The following is a 19,356-nucleotide window of genomic DNA, read 5'->3' as shown; positions in this document are numbered from 1 at the left end:
CTATCACTTATTGCCATATTAATCAATACATTTAGGTGGAGACCAAACCTACATATATGAAAGGAGCAGGAGCAGGAGGGGGGGGGGGGGGGGGGAGGGTGTCGAAGGTTGAAAATTGGGCTCCCTTCTGGTGCTATTAGACCTAGACTGGATCTTTGGTTCCAGGACCCCATAGCTGCCTCTATAGTATGTTCACCTTTGGATGGAAAACCTCTTTAAAAATTAGTACAGTAACCTTCATCTTCAAAACTCACAAAGCATGCATCTTCTGGTTGTAAGTCATTATCATTTCTTATAATTTACCCTACAGTCTCACATATCATAAGATGGTAACTGTTATAGTACGTCACTGACAAGTGTGGAAGAAATAACAACCCTTTTATTATGAAGAATGAATGAGTGCCTCGGACTCTGTATTTCACCTGTTTCCCACAGCGGTGGAGGTCTTCCAGTGGGAAAGCGTTTATGCTAAAGCAGCTCAAAACACAATTTAGAATGAAATGAACTGCCCCAGAAATGGTCTGATTGGTGACAATTAGGGACATGGAATGGACAAGTAATTCAATCTGATATCCAAGAATAATATTTACAAGTTTAGCTAAGAGCTAATTGTAGTCCGACATTCCTCCGTAAATGTAGCATAGGCTGTAGTGTAGTTTCATGGATAAATCCCAATTGCAGTTCACTTAAAATTAATTTTACTTAAAAGAGATGGCATCAAAGTCTATCAAACGTCTCTACAGAGGATTTACAGCTGACTCGCTGAGCCAACAGCTCCTCACAGTATCTCTTTGTCACACCTGGACTAGATCTCCAGACAATAAAGTCAACTGCATCTTCAAATAGCGGCTAGCTGCCCAAGAACCATCCTGAACTGCTGAGTGCTGTTGCTGAGGTCTTTGACTCTCTCCACCATATCCTTGGCTGCTGATGGAGATGGGTATTGAAGTGCTTCTGTTTTGGTGGAAAGAACTATCTCCTTGAGCTTGTCACACATAAGATTGCTGTAGTGGGTGACTTTGTTTCGGATGTCCTGAGCTTTGGCTTGGCGTGACAATGTGTCCCATATAAATACTAAGGATAACAAATTTGCTGTGGGCCACAAAAATTTTGGAAGGTTGGTTGCTACTGATGGAGCTATAGAAGGCATCAATGGCATTGGTCAAAGTAGTGACGTTTGCCTCGCATTGTTCTTGGTAGAAGAGAAGCAGTTGCCGGTCTGAGTTGCTCAGGGTGCTACGAACTTGGCTGTAGTGTTGTGGTGGCGTCCAGTTTGACAGATCGTTCTCAATGGGCCGTGCAACCTCTTCTTCCAGACGTTCAAACTGCTTCAGCTGAAGTATTAAGACCAGAATAAATTAGAAAACTTTCTTAGTTGTAACACGTTTAGCTTATTATTTCTATCATTTAAAAAAACAGATACATCTTAGTCTTTTGAGAATCACAGAGGTGCGGGCAGTCACAAGGGTAAACTAAGCCATCAGTTACAGAGAGGCAATAATCCAGATGCAACATGTGGAAACCACTGAACAAACTGGTCTGTGGGTTGTCGCATTGCAAAAATCATTCTATTCATATTCACATCAAATTGCAGTAAGGATCATTCACACGTCACTGATGTGCTGAAAATGTTGTCACGGACTTTGGTGCAGATCTGCAGCATATTTCATCCCTTCAATTTGAATTCAATTGAGAAGGTAAAATCTGCTGCAGATCTGCATAAAAATGTGCAAGAAAATCCGCAGCAAATTAGTGACATGTGAACATAACTTAAGGGTTCATACACCCATCAACATCTTATGTAAGGGCCCAATACAACAACACACTGAATCTCTGCCGGTCACTGTATGGTGCCTTCTGTAATATAACATGCAGTAAGCATTGCACTCTTTTTTGGGGTGGATTTTCACAGAATCCACGAATAAAACCCCTGGTTTTAGCTCCATAATATGGCTATGAGCATGGATCCTTAGGGAAATTCTCTCATGATATCCTTTATACAATTGGAGTGATATAGCTCCATCTAGGTCTAATTTATTTATCTATTTGTTCGTCCATCCAATTATCCATCCATTATATTGATACTCAGGGCTAGACCATTCAATGACTGCAGCCGGTGCCTTATGAGTCCACTCGGCTGCTACAGTGAATTTGAAATTCCCTGGATCTCTATCTGTGATTCTATCAGACTCTCCTAAGGATTCATTCACAAGGGCGTGTGCGATTTCAATCCATGAAAAATGGACAAATTTCACTATGTGTGTATATGCTTGGACATATAGATGCGTTGTGTGCGCATTGTTTATGTGCCATCTGTTTTTTTATACATGCATAAAAAACTGAACAAAGCCTAGCTTTCTTTCTAAAATTCCCTAGCAATTATCAGTGAAGAATGGAGTGCACTCGGATCTCATCCATGTGCGCTTCATTTGTTTTTTGTGCTCTTCTTGAGGAGCGTTCACCATTCAAGGATTGTGGTAAGATGACCAATGGTTCTAGGCCACTACCACCAGCCTGTTGAACCCCAACAGTGCACCAGTGGGACACAGCTTCATGCAGTTTACGGCAGATGTGGACCTGGCCATCCATATGGTTCAGCAGAAAATGGGAATCGTCATTCCAGACGACTTCTGCCATATGTCCAAGGGCTATTGATATCTTTCCTATGCCCATGCAGGGCGTTGTTGACAATGACACTGGGTCATCAGGAGCAGCTATATTGGTCTTCTGCTATTGAACCCCAGTCAATGCAAGATATGATGCCACATGATCATTATACAAATTTGTCTCTAACTTCACCGCTGTTCTACTGCTGGGTTGGTTGGTCCACTGTGGCATGTCATTGCTGAGATACCACATGCTCGCTTCCGGGATAAACCACCCGTGGCTTGGTACACTCTTGATATCATGGTTTAGGAGCAGCCAACAAGTCCGACTGCTTCAGAAATCCTGGCACCACACCTCTGGGCGCCAACAATCTGCCTGCAGTCAGTCACTCAAGTCCCCACTTTTATCCGTGACTGCCAAATATTTTCTTGTACTGCGCAGAGGAGATGTTGGCATATTATCTGAGAGTAGATCGTGACGCAGTGATACCATGGCACCGTATTACTGATCACAAGATCACATACTAGCCGTTCCTAATGCATTGATTGTCCAGTTTACAGTGTACATATCTGTATCTTACCTGCTGCTGCTCTAGATGACCCTTTCCTTGTCGTATAATGTTTCCTTTTTCAAGCAGTTCCTTTTGAGTTTTTTCAAATTCTTCTTTACCCTGTATAAAAGACACAGAGAGAATAATGCAACTTTTAATTCAATGTGATTTATCATATAACTATCGGTAATGCATGGTATCGCACATGAGCAGGGTATTGTACCACCCACACAATAATGAAAAGCTCTTGGGCTCACACGGGCAGACTGGATTCCGCATGCAGGAGACCTGCAGTGGTATTCCACCTGTGAGCCCGCCTGGCGACCCTGTGTACCTCACGGGCACATTTTGTATTGCAGATGACCGCAGCGGCTCACAGTCGGTCATGTGCAGAACAGGTTTTTTTAAATGTTTGTATTTTGCTGCTAAGCGATGACGTGGGTATTCGCAGCACACAATGTTAATTGCGTATGGGCTGCAGGTCAGATGGCCTCCGTTGACTTCAATGGATGCCGTCCACATGGAGTCCACAGCAAAATAGAGCATGCTGAGATTTTTCCACCGCTCGTGGAATATGCAATTTGTATCTGCAAGAGTAAGCGAAAAAGCAAAAGTACATGCCTTAGAATGGCTGCATTTTGCTGTGGATCCTCCACAATTGAAATCTGCCCGTATGAGTGAGGCCTTATTCTTGTAGCACTGAAGTATTTATTTCTCTTACAACTACAATCAGGAAGTATAACAGTTATTCTAGTCATCCAGAACTTAATTCCTTTTGTCCTCTTAGAGGTTCCCCCGTTCAATAAATCAGATGCTAATTTACAAGAAAACACAGTTTTGTCTTAACAGGGATAAGCAATTAATTGCTATTCAATATAGGGCTGCAGTTTTGTAAATCGCCACTTGGTGGCACAATTGGATAAGAAACTGCACACTTGGTTTAGCATTGAACCTCTTCATTTACAGAGTAGCTCTACTTTCAAAAAACTTTTGACATGTCAAAAGTTTTGATCAGTGGGAACCCGGTGCTGAGAACCCTACTGATTACTAGAATGAATTGGCAGAAGTGCTCAACCAAGCATTGTCACTGCCCACTAGCTGAAGACGGGCACAACAGAGCAGAGTAGAATCTTGGATGAGCACTTCTGCTGCTTTGTTCTAGCTATCAGTGCAGTCTCAGCACCTGAACCCCCAGCGATCAAAGCTTTTGATATCTCCCTATGACATGCCAAAAGTTTTTTGAAAGTAAAGTTACACTTTTAGAAAAAAAATGCACGCAGAGACAATCTAAATATAAAATAACATCATAGTTAGCAATAACCAAATTCAGACACAGATTGCACTTTAGTTTGTGCTTACATTTAAGTTATTAAATGTAAAGGCTACAGTGCAGTCCGTGCTGAAATTGGTTATTGTTAACTTGCATGTTATTTCATGTTTAGACCGTTTTTACTTGTACATTTTAAGAGGTTCAGCAATAAACTCTGTATGCAGTATCTTACCTAATAGTGCTGCCTAATGAAGATTTATAGAACTGCAGCCCCATACAGCATTATGGAAGGCCACAGACTCTCTTTCCTCAGTTGATGGATATTGATCAGCTGATCAATGCCAGTAAGCCAACCTTTCTACTGCATCAGCCATGTAATATGATAAATGTCTGCCCACGTAAGACCTTGTTCACATGGCAGAATTTTGCTGAGGATTTGGCCTTGGTGAAATCACACCACTTTGGCATTCTAGTGAACTGCTTGACATCTGTGTTGCATGGAGTCCAGCAACCTCGGGAACCTCTAATACCTCTAGGTATTCCAGTCCAGGAAGAATAAACTACATTCCACAGTTCTGCTGTATTTTTTGGTTTTGCCTCATAAACTGCATTTTTGATGTCACTCCACAAACTCTGTTTGGGATTGTGGTCAGGGCATTGGGCTGGCCACTCCATTACCTCAATCCTGTTTGTCTGTAACTAGCAAGTTGTTCGCTTAATGGTGTGTTTTAGGTCATTGTCATGTTGAAACACCCATTTCAAGGGTGTTTCATCTTTGGCATAGGGCAACACGACCTTGTCAAGTATTTGTATAAACTCAAACTGATTCATGATCCCTCGTATGCAAAAAATAGGATCAACTCTGCTTCACTGTCTTCACAGGCAGTCATCAGACATACTGTTTGCAGCTACTAGACCCAAAAAGAACAATTTTGCTTTCATCAGTCTAGAACATGTTGTGCCATCTCTTTGGAACAGTCAAGGTGTTACTTTGCAAATTTTAACCTACTCAGGATGTGTATTTTTCAACACAGAGGCTTTGCGAGGAGTTCTTGCTGGTAATGTGGCTTCACTTAAGCCCATTTTACAGGCAAAGATATTCTTTGAAACAAATGAAAGGTTGAAAGATTTAGCGAGGTAGTTACATAAAGTGTTAATGGCCATTATTGGCCATTAACACTTTATCATCTTCATTTGCATGTAAAAGGACCTCCACAAGTTGTTTGTAGAGCTCAGCATGTGCAAACAGTTGCCAACACTGTTCTCCTCCTGGCTAATGTAAACATGCCACGGGAAGAACATCCTGCAGTCTATTGAAAGATGAGCAAAATGCATTCAAATGGAATGTATTTGCTCAGACTTTCAGCGGTTGAAGGATGAGTTTAAAGTGAACCAAAATCCATCATTTAAATGACGGACATAGACACTGCGACAAAAATGACTTGATAACTTTATTCTATGGGTCAGTGCAATTACTACAATGCCAAATTTATGTAGGTTTTTTTGCTGCAATACTTTTATTTTTTTTCAAAGATATTACATTTTTTAAAATCATTTTCGGCCGCCATCGTCTGACAGCCATAACTTTTTTATTCTTCAGTCAACATAGTTGTGGGAGGGCTCATTCTTTGCAGAACATCCTGTAATTTCTATTGGTAACATTTTGGAATACGTACAACATTTTGATCGCCCTTCAGTGCATTTTTTCTTGGAGACTGGCTTACTAAAAAAGTGCAATTCTGGCCTTCTTTATTTTTTTTTCAGACGGCCTTCACCGTGAGAGGTAAGTAATGCATTACTTTGATGGATTGGACTTTTACAGACGTAGCGATACCAAATATGTATTTTTGTTTTATTATTAAGATTCTTTTATTGATTATTAGAAATATGGCAAAAGGTTTTTCCTAAAAAAAACTTTTATTGCTTTTTAATAATTAGTAAAACTTTTTTAAACATAGTCTTACTTTTTTTTGTCCCCTTGCGAGACAAGAAATCGGGATGTTTTGATCTCTCCTGCAGTATGATGTAATACCATTACATCATACTGTGATTAGAGATGAGCGAGCATCAAAATGCTCGGGTGCTCGTTACTCGGGACGAAATTTTTGCGATGCTCGAGGGTCCGCTTCGAGTAACGGACCGCATTGAAGTCAATGGGCGACCCGAGCATTTTTGTATATCGCCGATGCTCGCTAAGGTTTCCATTTGTGAAAATCTGGGAAATTCAAGAAAGTGATGGGAACGACACAGCAACGGATAGGGCAGGCGAGGGGCTACATGTTGGGCTGCATCTCAAGTTCTCAGGTCCCACTATTAAGCCACAATAGTGGCAAGAGTGGGCCCCCCCCTCCCAACAATTTTTACTTCTGAAAAGCCCTCATTAGCAATGCATACCTTAGCTAAGCACCACCCTACCTCCAACAAAGCACAATCACTGCCTGCATGACACTCCGCTGCCACTTCTCCTGGGTTACATGCTGCCCACCCCCCCCCCCCCGCACGACCCAGTGTCCACAGCGCACAGCAAATTGTCCCTGCGCAGCCTTCAGCTGCCCTCATGCCACGCCACACTCATGTCTATTTATAAGTGCGTCTGCCATGAGGAGGAACCGCAGGCACACACTGCAGAGGGTTGGCACGGCTAGGCAGCAACCCTCTTTAAAAGGGGCGGGGCGAAAGCCCACAATGCTGTACAGAAGCAATGAGAAATATAATCCTGTGCCACCTCCATCAGGAGCTGCACACGTGGGCATAGCAATGGGGAACCTATGTGCCACACACTATTCATTCTGTCAAGGTGTCTGCATGCCCCAGTCAGACAGCGTTTTTTTATAAATAGTCACAGGCAGGTACAACTGGGAATCCCCAACTCCGCAATGGGAATTCCGTGTGCACCCACAGCATGGGTGGCTCCCTGGAACCCACCGGCTGTACATAAATGTATCCCATTGCATTGCCCTGGACAGCAGAGCTAACGTCAGATTAAATGCAGGTGGGCTTCGGCCCACACTGCATGCCCCAACCTGACCGGGCTTTTTAATTCATAGACACAGGCAGGTACAACTCCCTATTGTGAAGTCTCTGTGGTCCGACAGCATGGGTGGGTGCCAGGAAGCCACCGGCGGCACATAAATATATCCCATAGCATTGCCCATCACAGCTGAGGTAATGTCATGTTTAATGCAGGTGGGCTTCGGCCCACACTGCATGCCCCAGTCAGACTGGGGTTCTTTAGAAGTGGACACATGTAATTACAACTCTGTGTGGACCGACAGCATGGGTGGCTCCCTGGAACCCACCGGCGGTACATAAATATATCCCATTGCAGTGCCCAGCAGAGCTGATGTAACGTCAGCTGTAATGCAGGTGGGCAAAAAATTAATTGGATTACACTGTAGGCGAGGGCCCCAAAAAATTGGTGTACCAACAGTACTAATGTACCTCAGAAAAATTGCCCATGCCCAACCAAGAGGGCAGGTGAAACCCATTAATCGCTTTGGTTAATGTGGCTTAATTGTTAAATAGGCCTGGAGGCAGCCCAGTTAAAATAAAAATTGGTTCAGGTGAAAGTTTCAACGCTTTAATGAGCATTGAAACGTATAAAAATTGTTTAGAAAAATTATATGACTGAGCCTTGTGGGCCTAAGAAAAATTGCCCGTTCGGCGTGATTACGTCAGGTTTCAGGAGGAGGAGCAGGAGGAGGAGGAGGAATATTATACACAGATTGATGAAGCAAAAATGTCCCCGTTTTTGATGGTGATAGAGAACGATGCTTCCATCCGCGGGTGCAGCCTACGTATTGCTTAGGTATCGCTGCTGTCCGCTGGTGAATAAGAGAAGTCTGGGGAAATCCAGGCTTTGTTCATCTTGATGAGTGTAAGCCTGTCGGCACTGTCGGTTGACAGGCGGGTACGCTTATCCGTGATGATTCCCCCAGCCGCACTAAACACCCTCTCCGACAACACGCTAGCCGCAGGACAAGCAAGCACCTCCAGGGCATACAGCGCGAGTTCAGGCCACGTGTCCAGCTTCGACACCCAGTAGTTGTAGGGGGCAGAGGCGTCACCGAGGACGGTCGTGCGATCGGCTACATACTCCCTCACCATCCTTTTACAGTGCTCCCGCCAACTCAGCCTTGACTGGGGAGCGGTGACACAGTCTTGCTGGGGAGCCATAAAGCTGGCAAAGGCCTTGGAGAATGTTCCCCTGCCTGCGCTGTACATGCTGCCTGATCTCTGCCCTCCCCTGCTACCTGGCCCTCAGAACTGCGCCTTCTGCCACTAGCGCTGTCGGATGGGAAGTTTACCATCAGTTTGTCCACCAGCGCCCTGTGGTATAGCATCATTCTCGAACCCCTTTCCTCTTCGGGAATGAGAGTGGAAAGGTTCTCCTTATACCGTGGGTCGAGCAGTGTGTACACCCAGTAATCCGTAGTGGCCAGAATGCGTGTAACGCGAGGGTCACGAGAAAGGCATCCTAACATGAAGTCAGCCATGTGTGCCAGAGTACCTGTACGCAACACATGGCTGTCCTCACTAGGAAGATCACTTTCAGGATCCTCCTCCTCCTCCTCCGGCCATACACGCTGAAAGGATGACAGGCAAGCAGCATGGGTACCCTCAGCAGTGGGCCAAGCTGTCTCTTCCCCCTCCTCCTCATGCTCCTCCCCCTCCTCCTCCTCCTCAACGCGCTGAGATATAGACATGAGGGTGCTCTGACTATCCAGCGACATACTGTCTTCCCACGCCTCCGTTTCCGAGTGCAAAGCGTCTGCCTTTATGCTTTGCAGGGAACTTCTCAAGAGGCATAGCAGAGGAATGGTGACGCTAATGATTGCAGCATCCCCGCTCACCATCTGGGTAGACTCCTCAAAGTTTCCAAGGACCTGGCAGATGTCTGCCAACCAGGCCCACTCTTCTGTAAAGAATTGAGGAGGCTGACTCCCACTACGCCACCCATGTTGGAGTTGGTATTCCACTATAGCTCTACGCTGCTCATAGAGCCTGGCCAACATGTGGAGTGTAGAGTTCCACCGTGTGGGCACGTCGCACAGCAGTCGGTGCACTGGCAGATTAAACCGATGTTGCAGTGTCCGCAGGGTGGCAGCGTCCGTCTTGGAGTTGCGGAAATGTGCGCTGACCCGGCGCACCTTTCCGAGCAGGTATGACAAGTGTGGGTAGCTTTTCAGAAAGCGCTGAACCACCAAATTAAAGACATGGGCCAGGCATGGCACGTGCGTGAGGCTGCCGAGCTGCAGAGCCGCCACCTGGTTACGGCCGTTGTCACACACGACCATGCCCAGTTTGAGGCTCAGCGGCGCAAGCCAGCGGTCGGTCTGCTCTGTCAGACCCTGCAGCAGTTCGTGGGCCGTGTGCCTCTTCTCTCCTAAGCTGAGTAGTTTCAGCACGGCCTGCTGACGCTTGCCCACCGCTGTGCTGCCACGCCGCGCGACACCGACTGCTGGTGAGGGCGCGTACAATGTTGCGGGAGACGTGGTCGTGCAGGGCTGGGACGGCACATCGGGAAAAGTATTGGCAACTGGGAACCGAGTAGCGCGGGGCCGCCGCCATCATGCTTTTGAAAGCCTCCGTTTCCACAAGCCTATACGGCAGCATCTCCAGGCTGATCAATTTGGCTATGTGCATGTTTAACGCTTGAGCATGCGGGTGCGTGGCGGCGTACTTGCGCTTGCGCTCAAACAGTGGCGCTAGCGACGTCTGGACGCTGCGCTGAGAGACATTGCTGGATGGGACCGAGGACAGCGGAGGTGAGGGTGTGGGTGCAGGCCAGGAGACGGTAGTGCCTGTGTCCTCAGAGGGGGGTTGGATCTCAGTGGCAGGTTGGGGCACAGGGGGAGAGGCAGTGGTGCAAACCGGGGCGGTGAATGGCCTTCGTCCCACCTTGTGGGGTGCTTGGCCATCATATGCCTGCGCATGCTGATGGTGGTGGCTCCCCATCTGATCTTGGCGCGACAAAGGTTGCACACCACTGTTCGTCGGTCGTCAGGCGTCTCTGTGAAAAACTGCCACACCGTAGAACACCTTGACCTCTGCAGGGTGGCATGGCGCGAGGGGGCGCTTTGGGAAACAGTTGGTGGATTATTCGATCTGGCCCTGCCTCTACCCCTGGCCACCGCACTGGCTCGGCCTGTGCCCACACCCTGACTTGGGCCTCCGCGTCCTCGCCCGCGTCCACGTCCTCTAGGCCTACCTCTACCCCTCAGCATGCTGTATTACCAGTAGTGCAGAAACACAACGCTGTAATTAAATGTGCCACTTATTTGCCTGTGGTTGGAGGCTGACTTCGCTTACGGAACGCACAACAGAGCCAGGAAATAATTTTGCGCAAGCCTGCTGTAACACTTAGCTGGCTGCGTATGAATTAGGACAACTACCCCCAGCACAGACCCAGTACACTGAGGACAGTCACAGGCAGCCCAAATAGATTTTTTTTCCCAAATGTTTTTGGAAAGGCCCACTGCCTATATACACTGTATATGTCTTCTCTCTCTGCATCACCACTACTGGCCCTGGAGAATGTAAAATAACTGCAGACTGTTGCACTGTGGACTGGAATACAGCGGTGATGTAACAGCCAACACAGAGCCAGGAAGTAATTTTGCGCAAGCCTGCTGTAACACTTAGCTGGCTGCGTATGAATTAGGAGGACAACTACCCCCAGCACAGACCCAGTACACTGAGGACAGTCACAGGCAGCCCAAATAGATTTTTTTTCACAAATGTTTTTGGAAAGGCCCACTGCCTATATTCAATAAATATGTCTTCTGTCCCTGCCTCACCACCACTACTGGCCCTGGACTATGTATAATTACTGCCGGGCACAATGCTCTGCACGGCCGATATACAAAAAAAAAAAAAAAGTGCAACACTGCAAAAAGCAGCCTCCACACTACTGCACACAGTTAGATGTGGCCCTAAGAAGGACCGTAGGGGTTCTTGAAGCCTAAAATACTCCTAACACTCTCCCTATAGCAGCTCCGGCACCAGCAGCACTTTCCCTGAACTATGTCAGAATGCATCTGTGGCGAGCCGCGGGAGGGGACGATTTTTATACTCGGGTGACACCTGATCTCGCCAGCCACTCACTGCAGGGGGTGGTATAGGGCTTGAACGTCGCAGGGGGAAGTTGTAATGCCTTCCCTGTCTTTCTATTGGCCAGAAAAGCACGCTAACGTCTCAGAGATGAAAGTGAAAGTAACTCGAACATCGCGTGGTACTCGTCACGAGTAACGAGCATCTCGAACACGCTAATACTCGAACGAGTATCAAGCTCGGACGAGTACGTTCGCTCATCTCTAACTGTGATCTATCAAGCCACGCCGCAGACATGGCTTGATAGGCACTCTGCAATGGCAGCCCTAGGGCACTTCAGAAGGCCCCCGGCTGCCATGAAAACTGCACCGCAACCTGCAATCTCATCACGGGGGTGGGTTGAACATCGTTCGGGGCATTTAAATGCTGCTCTCAGAATTGACTGAAGGTTAACAGCTCTAAGCACCGTGGCTTATCGGAGCTGTTGTGGAGGGTGTCAGCTGTAAAAAACAGCCAGCACCCGCATTGTATGGAGCGGGATTGTCATGTCTCATCTACCTGACTCTATTCATTGACATGTATAACCTGTACTGTATCTGTAAGTGCTTGCCTTCTTTAGTTTGTCCCTCCTGGTTCTCTGTACCCCCCTGTGTTGCATAACCCCTCCCTTTCCTCCTGCTAGGGAGTTTCCTGTCTATAGCCTATGTCTTAGGTCTCTACTCTGTGCTCTGGCTAACCATCACTCTTTTTACCTACTGCTGAATGTGCATTATACAAGATTTCTACCTGAATAAACCCTGGAATCTTCTCACATGCCTCTGCAGTCGAGTTGGATGCTGTGTGACAACATATATCTTCTGTGAGTACTGGTTCATAACTACAAGAGAAGTTACTTCAGCCGATACGCTTACAGCCATGTTATTGAGTCAGAATAGTAAAAAGAGTGTATAAATACAGCCAGACACCGCAGTAAAGACTCCTCCAGCAGCTCCACATACAACCACAGCTGCAGCTCATAACCTCCCACCAAGCTATAACTCTCCTCAGTGTTACCTCCATCCGGTGTGCTGCATCATGGCTGAAGGACACTCTGAGGCACAAGCTAGCATGGACCCTAGTCTGCAGTCTAGTGAGAGAGACAGGCGCTCTACTAAGCCAACCTGGAAAGTTAGAGAGAACCTTGAAAGTCTCAAGCAGGAACTTTCCTCTAACATTTTAAAACTGTGGGAAACATTACTAAGTCATGTCTCCAACATTCAGCAAAGTCTGTCTTCACTCCATGTGTCACCACTAGAGGGAGCCCTGCAACAGCTTCGTGCAACGTATGAACATTATAATATAAAGGTCCAGGAGTACGAAAATGCTTTGAGAAAATTAAACACAGAGGATTCCATAGAGGAATTGCAAAGCTTCCAACATCTCAGTGTAGGAAGAGACAGCTTAGTACGCGACATTAAGTCTAAGACAGAAGTGAGAATTGCGCAACTTCAGAAGGTGTCATCTCACATTTCTGACTCTACCAGGCACTCCAAGCGTACATCTAGGTCACGATCTTCAAAGCATTCCACCCTCAGTGAGCAGCTTCTAAAAGCACGCGTAGAAGCGGAAGCGACTAAGATACAGGCCGTCTTTGCGCAGAAGAAAGCGGAAGTGGAAGCTGCGCATAAGGAAGCAGAAGCGGAAGTGGAAGCTGCACATAGAAAAGCAGAAGTGGAAGCTGCACATAGAAAGGCGGAAATAGAGGCTCTGGAGAAACAATGCGAACATGCTACAGCCGTAGCAAGGTTAAGAGTTTTAGAACAAGCCACGAGTCAGAGCGAAAGAGACAGCATTGACTTCAGCGGAATGGATGCAGAGGAACCTCTCAAGCGTACAAGAGACTATGTACTAAGCCAATGCTTCAATTCCCCACCTGCCGCAAACATTCCAGACAAAACAGACGTCTCTCCAGAGCGGCAGGCCGCACATCCTTCCACAGCACCAGGCATGCAAAGTCAGCACAGAACTCCGCTCGTTCCTCACACCAACCTTCCATCCTATATGGAGCACCAAGGCTCTGCACCCCAGCAAGCTCAATATACCGGTATTCATGGACAATTCAAAATACCAGCGGTTCTCCAAACCTCTAGCAATTACATGGTTCCATATCCACATGTCACCAAACCTATGGACTTCAAACCAGCTCCCAGGCTGAATACCCTGGCAGCCCCATATGTACCTACGTCTCTCAGGCAAAACACCACAAACGATGTGATTAGCACCACTCAACCAATTTCACACCTGAAGTCAGAGAAAACCGACATGTCAGAGTTTGCAAAATACATGGTACGTCGTGAGCTCACCAAGACAGGACTGATAAGGTTCGACGACCAGCCTGAGAATTACAGAGGCTGGAAATGTGCCTTCAGAACTGCAACTCGCGATCTCGGCATTACTGCTTCGGAAGAACTAGATCTACTGATCCGGTGGCTTGGCCCACAGTCTACAGAACGAGTAAAGAGACTCAGATCTGTCCACATTGAAAATCCAGCAGCAGGCCTTGCAGCCGCTTGGGAGAGGCTGGAGAGAACCTATGGTAGTCCTGAAGCAATAGAAAATGCTCTGTTCAAACGTCTGCAAGCCTTTCCAAGGATATCTGGTAAAGACAATCAGAAATTCCAAGAGCTCTGTGACTTACTGCTAGAGCTACAGCTGGCCAAGGGAGACACTCACCTACCTGGCCTCAGTTACCTGGACACTGCTCGTGGAGTAAACCCAATCGTGTCAAAGCTGCCATACAACCTTCAAGAGAAGTGGACTGCTCTGGGGTCAAGATATAAGAGAGAAAATCAAGTCTCCTTTCCTCCATTTTCCTACTTCTGTGAGTTCATCAAAAACATTGCAGAATCCAAGAACGATCCAAGCTTCTCCTATGAGGAATCCAATCCCGGTCCACATCCATTCAAGTCTGACAACCCACGCATCGACTACAAAGGCCGCAGAGGTCCAGTGTCAGTAAAAAAGACTGATATTTTTCCCTCTACTTTGTCAGCTTCACAGGGAGTCAGTTACAAGAGCAATCAAGATGAAAAGGTTGAAAACCCTAACCGCCTGTGTCCCTTACATAAGAAGCCTCATCCCCTCAAGAAGTGCATCGGCTTCAGGAAGAAACCACTCCAGGAACGCAAGGAGCTTCTAAAGAAGTTTGGGGTATGTTTCAGATGTTGCGCTTCTACTGAACACATCGCTAAAGACTGTAAAAATGCCATCAAATGCATTGAGTGTGGTCGTGAAGATCATGTACAAGCTCTTCACCCATCTCAACCTAGAACCGCACCAGCTACAAGTTTCCCTACCCCACCAACGTACGGCGGGGAGAACACAGATCAAGCAGAAAGTCCTACCGCTGTATCTTCTTCATGCACAGAAGTCTGTGGAGAAGGCATTTGTGACCAGTCCTGTGCAAGGATATGCCTAGTCGATGTGTACCCCCAGGGTCAACCAGAAAGGACTATGAAGGTGTACACCATCCTCGATGACCAGAGCAACCGATCACTTGCAAGGTCAGAACTCTTTGATTTGTTTAACATAAAGGGAGATGTTTACCCATACACCTTGGGTACATGTAGTGGAGTGACAGAGGTCTCGGGGAGAAGAGCCAGCGGACTTGTAGTAGCCTCTCTTAAGGGCAACCTTGAGATACCCTTGCCCACACTTGTTGAATGTAATCAGATACCATCCAATAGGGGAGAGATCCCTACACCAGAGGCCGCTTTCCATCATCCCCACCTAAGGGCTATAGCTAACGAAATACCAGCCCTTGACAAGAGCGCAGAGATCCTACTTCTGCTGGGTAGAGACATTCTTAGGGTGCACAAAATACGTCAGCAAATTAATGGACCTCATGATGCACCATTTGCCCAGCGCCTTGACTTAGGATGGGTCATCATAGGCAATGTCTGTATAGACAAGATGAAAAAGCCAACCAAGATTTCCTCATTTAAAACACACATCTTGCCAAATGGTCGCGGTACTTATTTTCATCCATGCCCACACCATTATCGGGTGAAGGAGAAACTGACTAACAGTAAGTGGCACCACGACCAACAAGACAGTACAAACACTTTCCTCTGGGATGACAGTCTTGGATCAACAGTGTTCAATACAACAAGTGACGATAACAAGTTGGCACCTGCTAGAGAAGACATTGAATTTCTCAAGGTCATGGAAAGGGAATTCACCCAAGATGACTCCAATAGCTGGGTAGCTCCCTTACCCTTCCGTTCTCCAAGAGTAAAGCTACCTAACAATAGGCAGCAAGCTACCACTAGATTCTCCTCTCTGAAACGCACTCTTGAGAGAAAACCAGTAATGAAAAAACATTTAGTAGACTTCATGCCGAAGGTATTCGATAGAGACCATGCAGAACCTGCGCCACCGGTAAGGGAAGGAGAAGAATGCTGGTACCTTCCGTCCTTTGGCGTGTATCACCCCCGCAAGCCTGAACAAATCAGAGTTGTGTTTGATTCCAGTGCTCAGCATGAAGGTGTCTCTCTCAACAACCTTCTCCTCACAGGCCCTAACCTAAACAACAGCCTCATGGGCGTTCTAATTCGCTTCAGACAAGAACCCGTTGCGGTTATGGCTGACATCCAGCAGATGTTCCATTGCTTCATCGTTAAGGAAGATGACAGAAACTATCTCAGGTTCCTATGGCACAAGGACAATGATGTCAGCAAAGAGGTCATAGATTACCGGATGAAGGTACATGTCTTTGGCAACAGTCCATCACCTGCTGTAGCAATCTATGGACTGAGGAGGACAGCCCAAGAAGGTGAGAAGGAGCACGGATCGGATGCTCGGCAATTCGTCGAGAAGAACTTCTACGTAGACGACAGACTTAAATCCTTACCCACAAGCGCAGAGGTGATTGATCTCCTCACCAGAACCAAGGAAATGCTGTCTGCCGCAAACCTTAGGCTTCACAAGATTACCTCCAACAGCAAGGAAGTAATGAAGGCCTTTCCATCTGACGATCATGCAATCAACTTGCGGGACCTGGACCTCAGCTCTGAGGTTCTTCCTATACAACGCAGCCTAGGATTGCTCTGGAATATCGAACAAGATACATTTATATTTCAAGTATTAGCTTGCAACAAACCTTTCACCAAGCGTGGAGTTTTATCGGTCGTGAACAGTTTTTATGATCCTCTCGGATTCATAGCCCCCATCACTATTCAGGGCAAGATACTTCTGAGACAGCTTACTACTGAGAATATGGATTGGGATGCTCCCTTACCTGTTGAGAAACAACAAAGGTGGGAAAAATGGAAAAGGTCCTTGAAAGTATTAGAACAACTCCAAGTACCGCGTTGTTATGCTCCCAGTTCTCTTTCAGCTGCTGTCAAAAGGGAAATACACATCTTCTCTGATGCATCAATGGAAGCCATAGCCGCAGTGGCCTATCTGAAGATCTCAGGAGCCAACAATGAGCTACACTGTGGATTCGTACTAGGTAAGGCCAAACTAACCCCAAAACCTGCGCATTCCATACCAAGACTTGAACTCTGTGCAGCCGTGCTAGCAGTAGAGATCGCCGAAGTGATAAGGGATGAAATGGACGTCGCATTTGATTCATTCACCTTTTATACAGACAGTAAGGTTGTTCTCGGTTATATACACAACCAAACAAAACAATTCTACGTGTATGTAGGACACCGAGTAGAAAGGATCAGAAGTTTCTCCACCCCTAACCAGTGGCATTACATCCCTACAGAACTTAATCCAGCCGACCGGGGAACAAGAGCCGCACCAACATCAGATCTGCTAGACCACATATGGTCTTCACCTCCAAGTTTTCTATACGAAGATCCTTGTTTGTTACCTACCAATGCCATCTATGATCTGGTGGACCCTGCGTCTGACAAGGAAATCAGAGCCCTAAGTTCTACACTTTACACTTCTGTAACTTCTAAGGTGAAGCTGAAGTCACATCGCTTTGAACGTTTCTCGACATGGAGATCTCTCGTGCAAGCTATTGGCAGACTAATTCACATTGCTCAGTGTTTTGCAAAGAACGCATTGTCAAAGTGTAGTGGTTGGCATATGTGTAAAGCACACCCTACAGTCACAGAATTTGAACTTGCCCAACAAATCATCATCCAGTGTACACAGCAAGAGGTGTATCACTCAGAGATAGACAATATCTCGAAGGGCATCAGTCCGCCCAAGAGCAGCGCACTCTATAAACTCAACCCAGTAGTTGACCACCACAAATTGCTCAGAGTGGGTGGTCGGATAGAGAAATCCGATCTATGCAATAAAGAACAGAACCCCATCATCATACCAGGTGGACATTATATCGCTACCTTGCTAATCCGACACCACCATGATCAAGTGCATCACCAAGGCAGACAGTTCACTGAAGGTGCCATCAGGTCAGCCGGTTTATGGATCGTAGGAATGAAGAGAAGCATTTCCTCCGTACTCCATAAATGTGTCAAGTGTCACAAGCTAAGGGGAAGACAACAACAACAGCAAATGGCGAACCTACGAGCAGATCGGTTGAGTACCGATCCCCCTTTTACTTACGTTGGTGTGGATGTCTTTGGTCCGTGGTCCGTAGTCACACGAAGGACGCGTGGTGGCGCCGCAAATAGCAAAAGATGGGCTGTGCTGTTCACCTGTCTTAGCATTCGTGCAGTACATATTGAAGTGATTGAGTCTATGGATTCTTCCTGTTTCATCAATGCTCTTAGAAGATTCTTCTCCATTCGTGGACCAGTCAAACAGCTGAGGTCCGACTGTGGGACTAACTTCGTAGGAGCCTGCAAGGAACTACAACTAGGCAACTTCTTGCTCAACAATGGATGTACCTGGGTATTTAACCCTCCGCATTCATCTAATATGGGAGGAGCTTGGGAGCGCATGATTGGCGTTACAAGAAGAATACTTGATTCAATGTTAATGGATCACAAGTCGTCGATACTCACTCATGAAACATTGGTCACCCTTTTTGCTGAGGTTTCTGCTATCATCAACGCAAGACCACTAGTCCCGGTATCTTCAGACCCTGATTCTCCATTTATTCTTACTCCAGCCACGCTCCTCACCCAGAAAATTGGGACTGCTACTATTCCTCCAGGCAACTTTGACTGTAGTGACATTTACAGACGTCAGTGGAAACAAGTTCAACATCTCTCCAATGTGTTCTGGCACCGTTGGAAGATGGAGTATCTACACACCCTTCATAGTCGTCAGAAGTGGCAGACTCCAAAACCCAATCTCCAGGTTGGTGATCTTGTTCTTCTGAAAGACAAAGAGGTTCACCGGAACGAATGGCCCATGGGTCTCGTCACCAAGGTCATCCCTAACGACGATGGGAAAATTCGAAAAGTGGAAGTCAAAGTGACAAAAGGAGGCACTGTAAGAGTTTTCTTCCGTCCAATCAGTGAACTAGTACTTCTTCTTCCAAGGAAGGAAGTCAGCTAAGGAAGCTTGATTATCCTACACAGCTCATGGCGGGGAGCATATCACCGCAGACTGCAACCGAGAGAAACTGAAGAAGTCCACCTGTGGATTACCTTTGCCACAACAGTTGATTTGTTCATTTATTATTGCTGTTGCATTCGTTTACTTGTTTTTTAGGTTAAACAAGAATTTCTGGACTTTGAAGGACATTACGTCAAAACAGTATTCAGTGAAATCTAAAGATTTCAGACGGGGAGTGTCATGTCTCATCTACCTGACTCTATTCATTGACATGTATAACCTGTACTGTATCTGTAAGTGCTTGCCTTCTTTAGTTTGTCCCTCCTGGTTCTCTGTACCCCCCTGTGTTGCATAACCCCTCCCTTTCCTCCTGCTAGGGAGTTTCCTGTCTATAGCCTATGTCTTA

At 46.5% G+C, this 19,356-nt stretch overlaps 1 protein-coding gene across 1 annotated transcript; it reads right to left on the bottom strand.

Moving 5' to 3' along the window:
• Nucleotides 1–361: 361 nt before the first annotated feature.
• LOC136581721 (breast cancer anti-estrogen resistance protein 1-like) lies at nt 362–5,510 on the bottom strand. The gene is made up of 3 exons (XM_066582345.1): nt 5,437–5,510; nt 3,188–3,308; nt 362–1,334 (listed from the first exon to the last, which is right to left on the bottom strand). Exons 1-3 carry the CDS (start codon nt 5,508–5,510, stop codon nt 990–992), a joined length of 540 nt encoding a protein of 179 aa, XP_066438442.1. The 3' UTR covers nt 362–989.
• Nucleotides 5,511–19,356: the final 13,846 nt, after the last annotated feature.

This window comes from Eleutherodactylus coqui, chromosome 11, assembly GCF_035609145.1.
Source record: "Eleutherodactylus coqui strain aEleCoq1 chromosome 11, aEleCoq1.hap1, whole genome shotgun sequence".
NCBI lineage: Eukaryota > Metazoa > Chordata > Amphibia > Anura > Eleutherodactylidae > Eleutherodactylus > Eleutherodactylus coqui.
This window is presented reverse-complemented; position numbering and strand designations above follow the sequence as displayed.

Excerpts from the sequence above, each read along its gene's own strand:
- LOC136581721 (XM_066582345.1), bottom strand. The coding sequence starts at position 5,510 with ATGGGCTTAAGTGAAGCCACATTACCAGCAAGAACTCCTCGCAAAGCC. Across the intron at positions 3,309-5,436 it reads TTGAAAAATACACATCCTGA|TTGCATTATTCTCTCTGTGT; the intron begins GTAGGTTAAAAT and ends TTGAATTAAAAG. Across the intron at positions 1,335-3,187 it reads GTCATCTAGAGCAGCAGCAG|CTGAAGCAGTTTGAACGTCT; the intron begins GTAAGATACAGA and ends TTAATACTTCAG.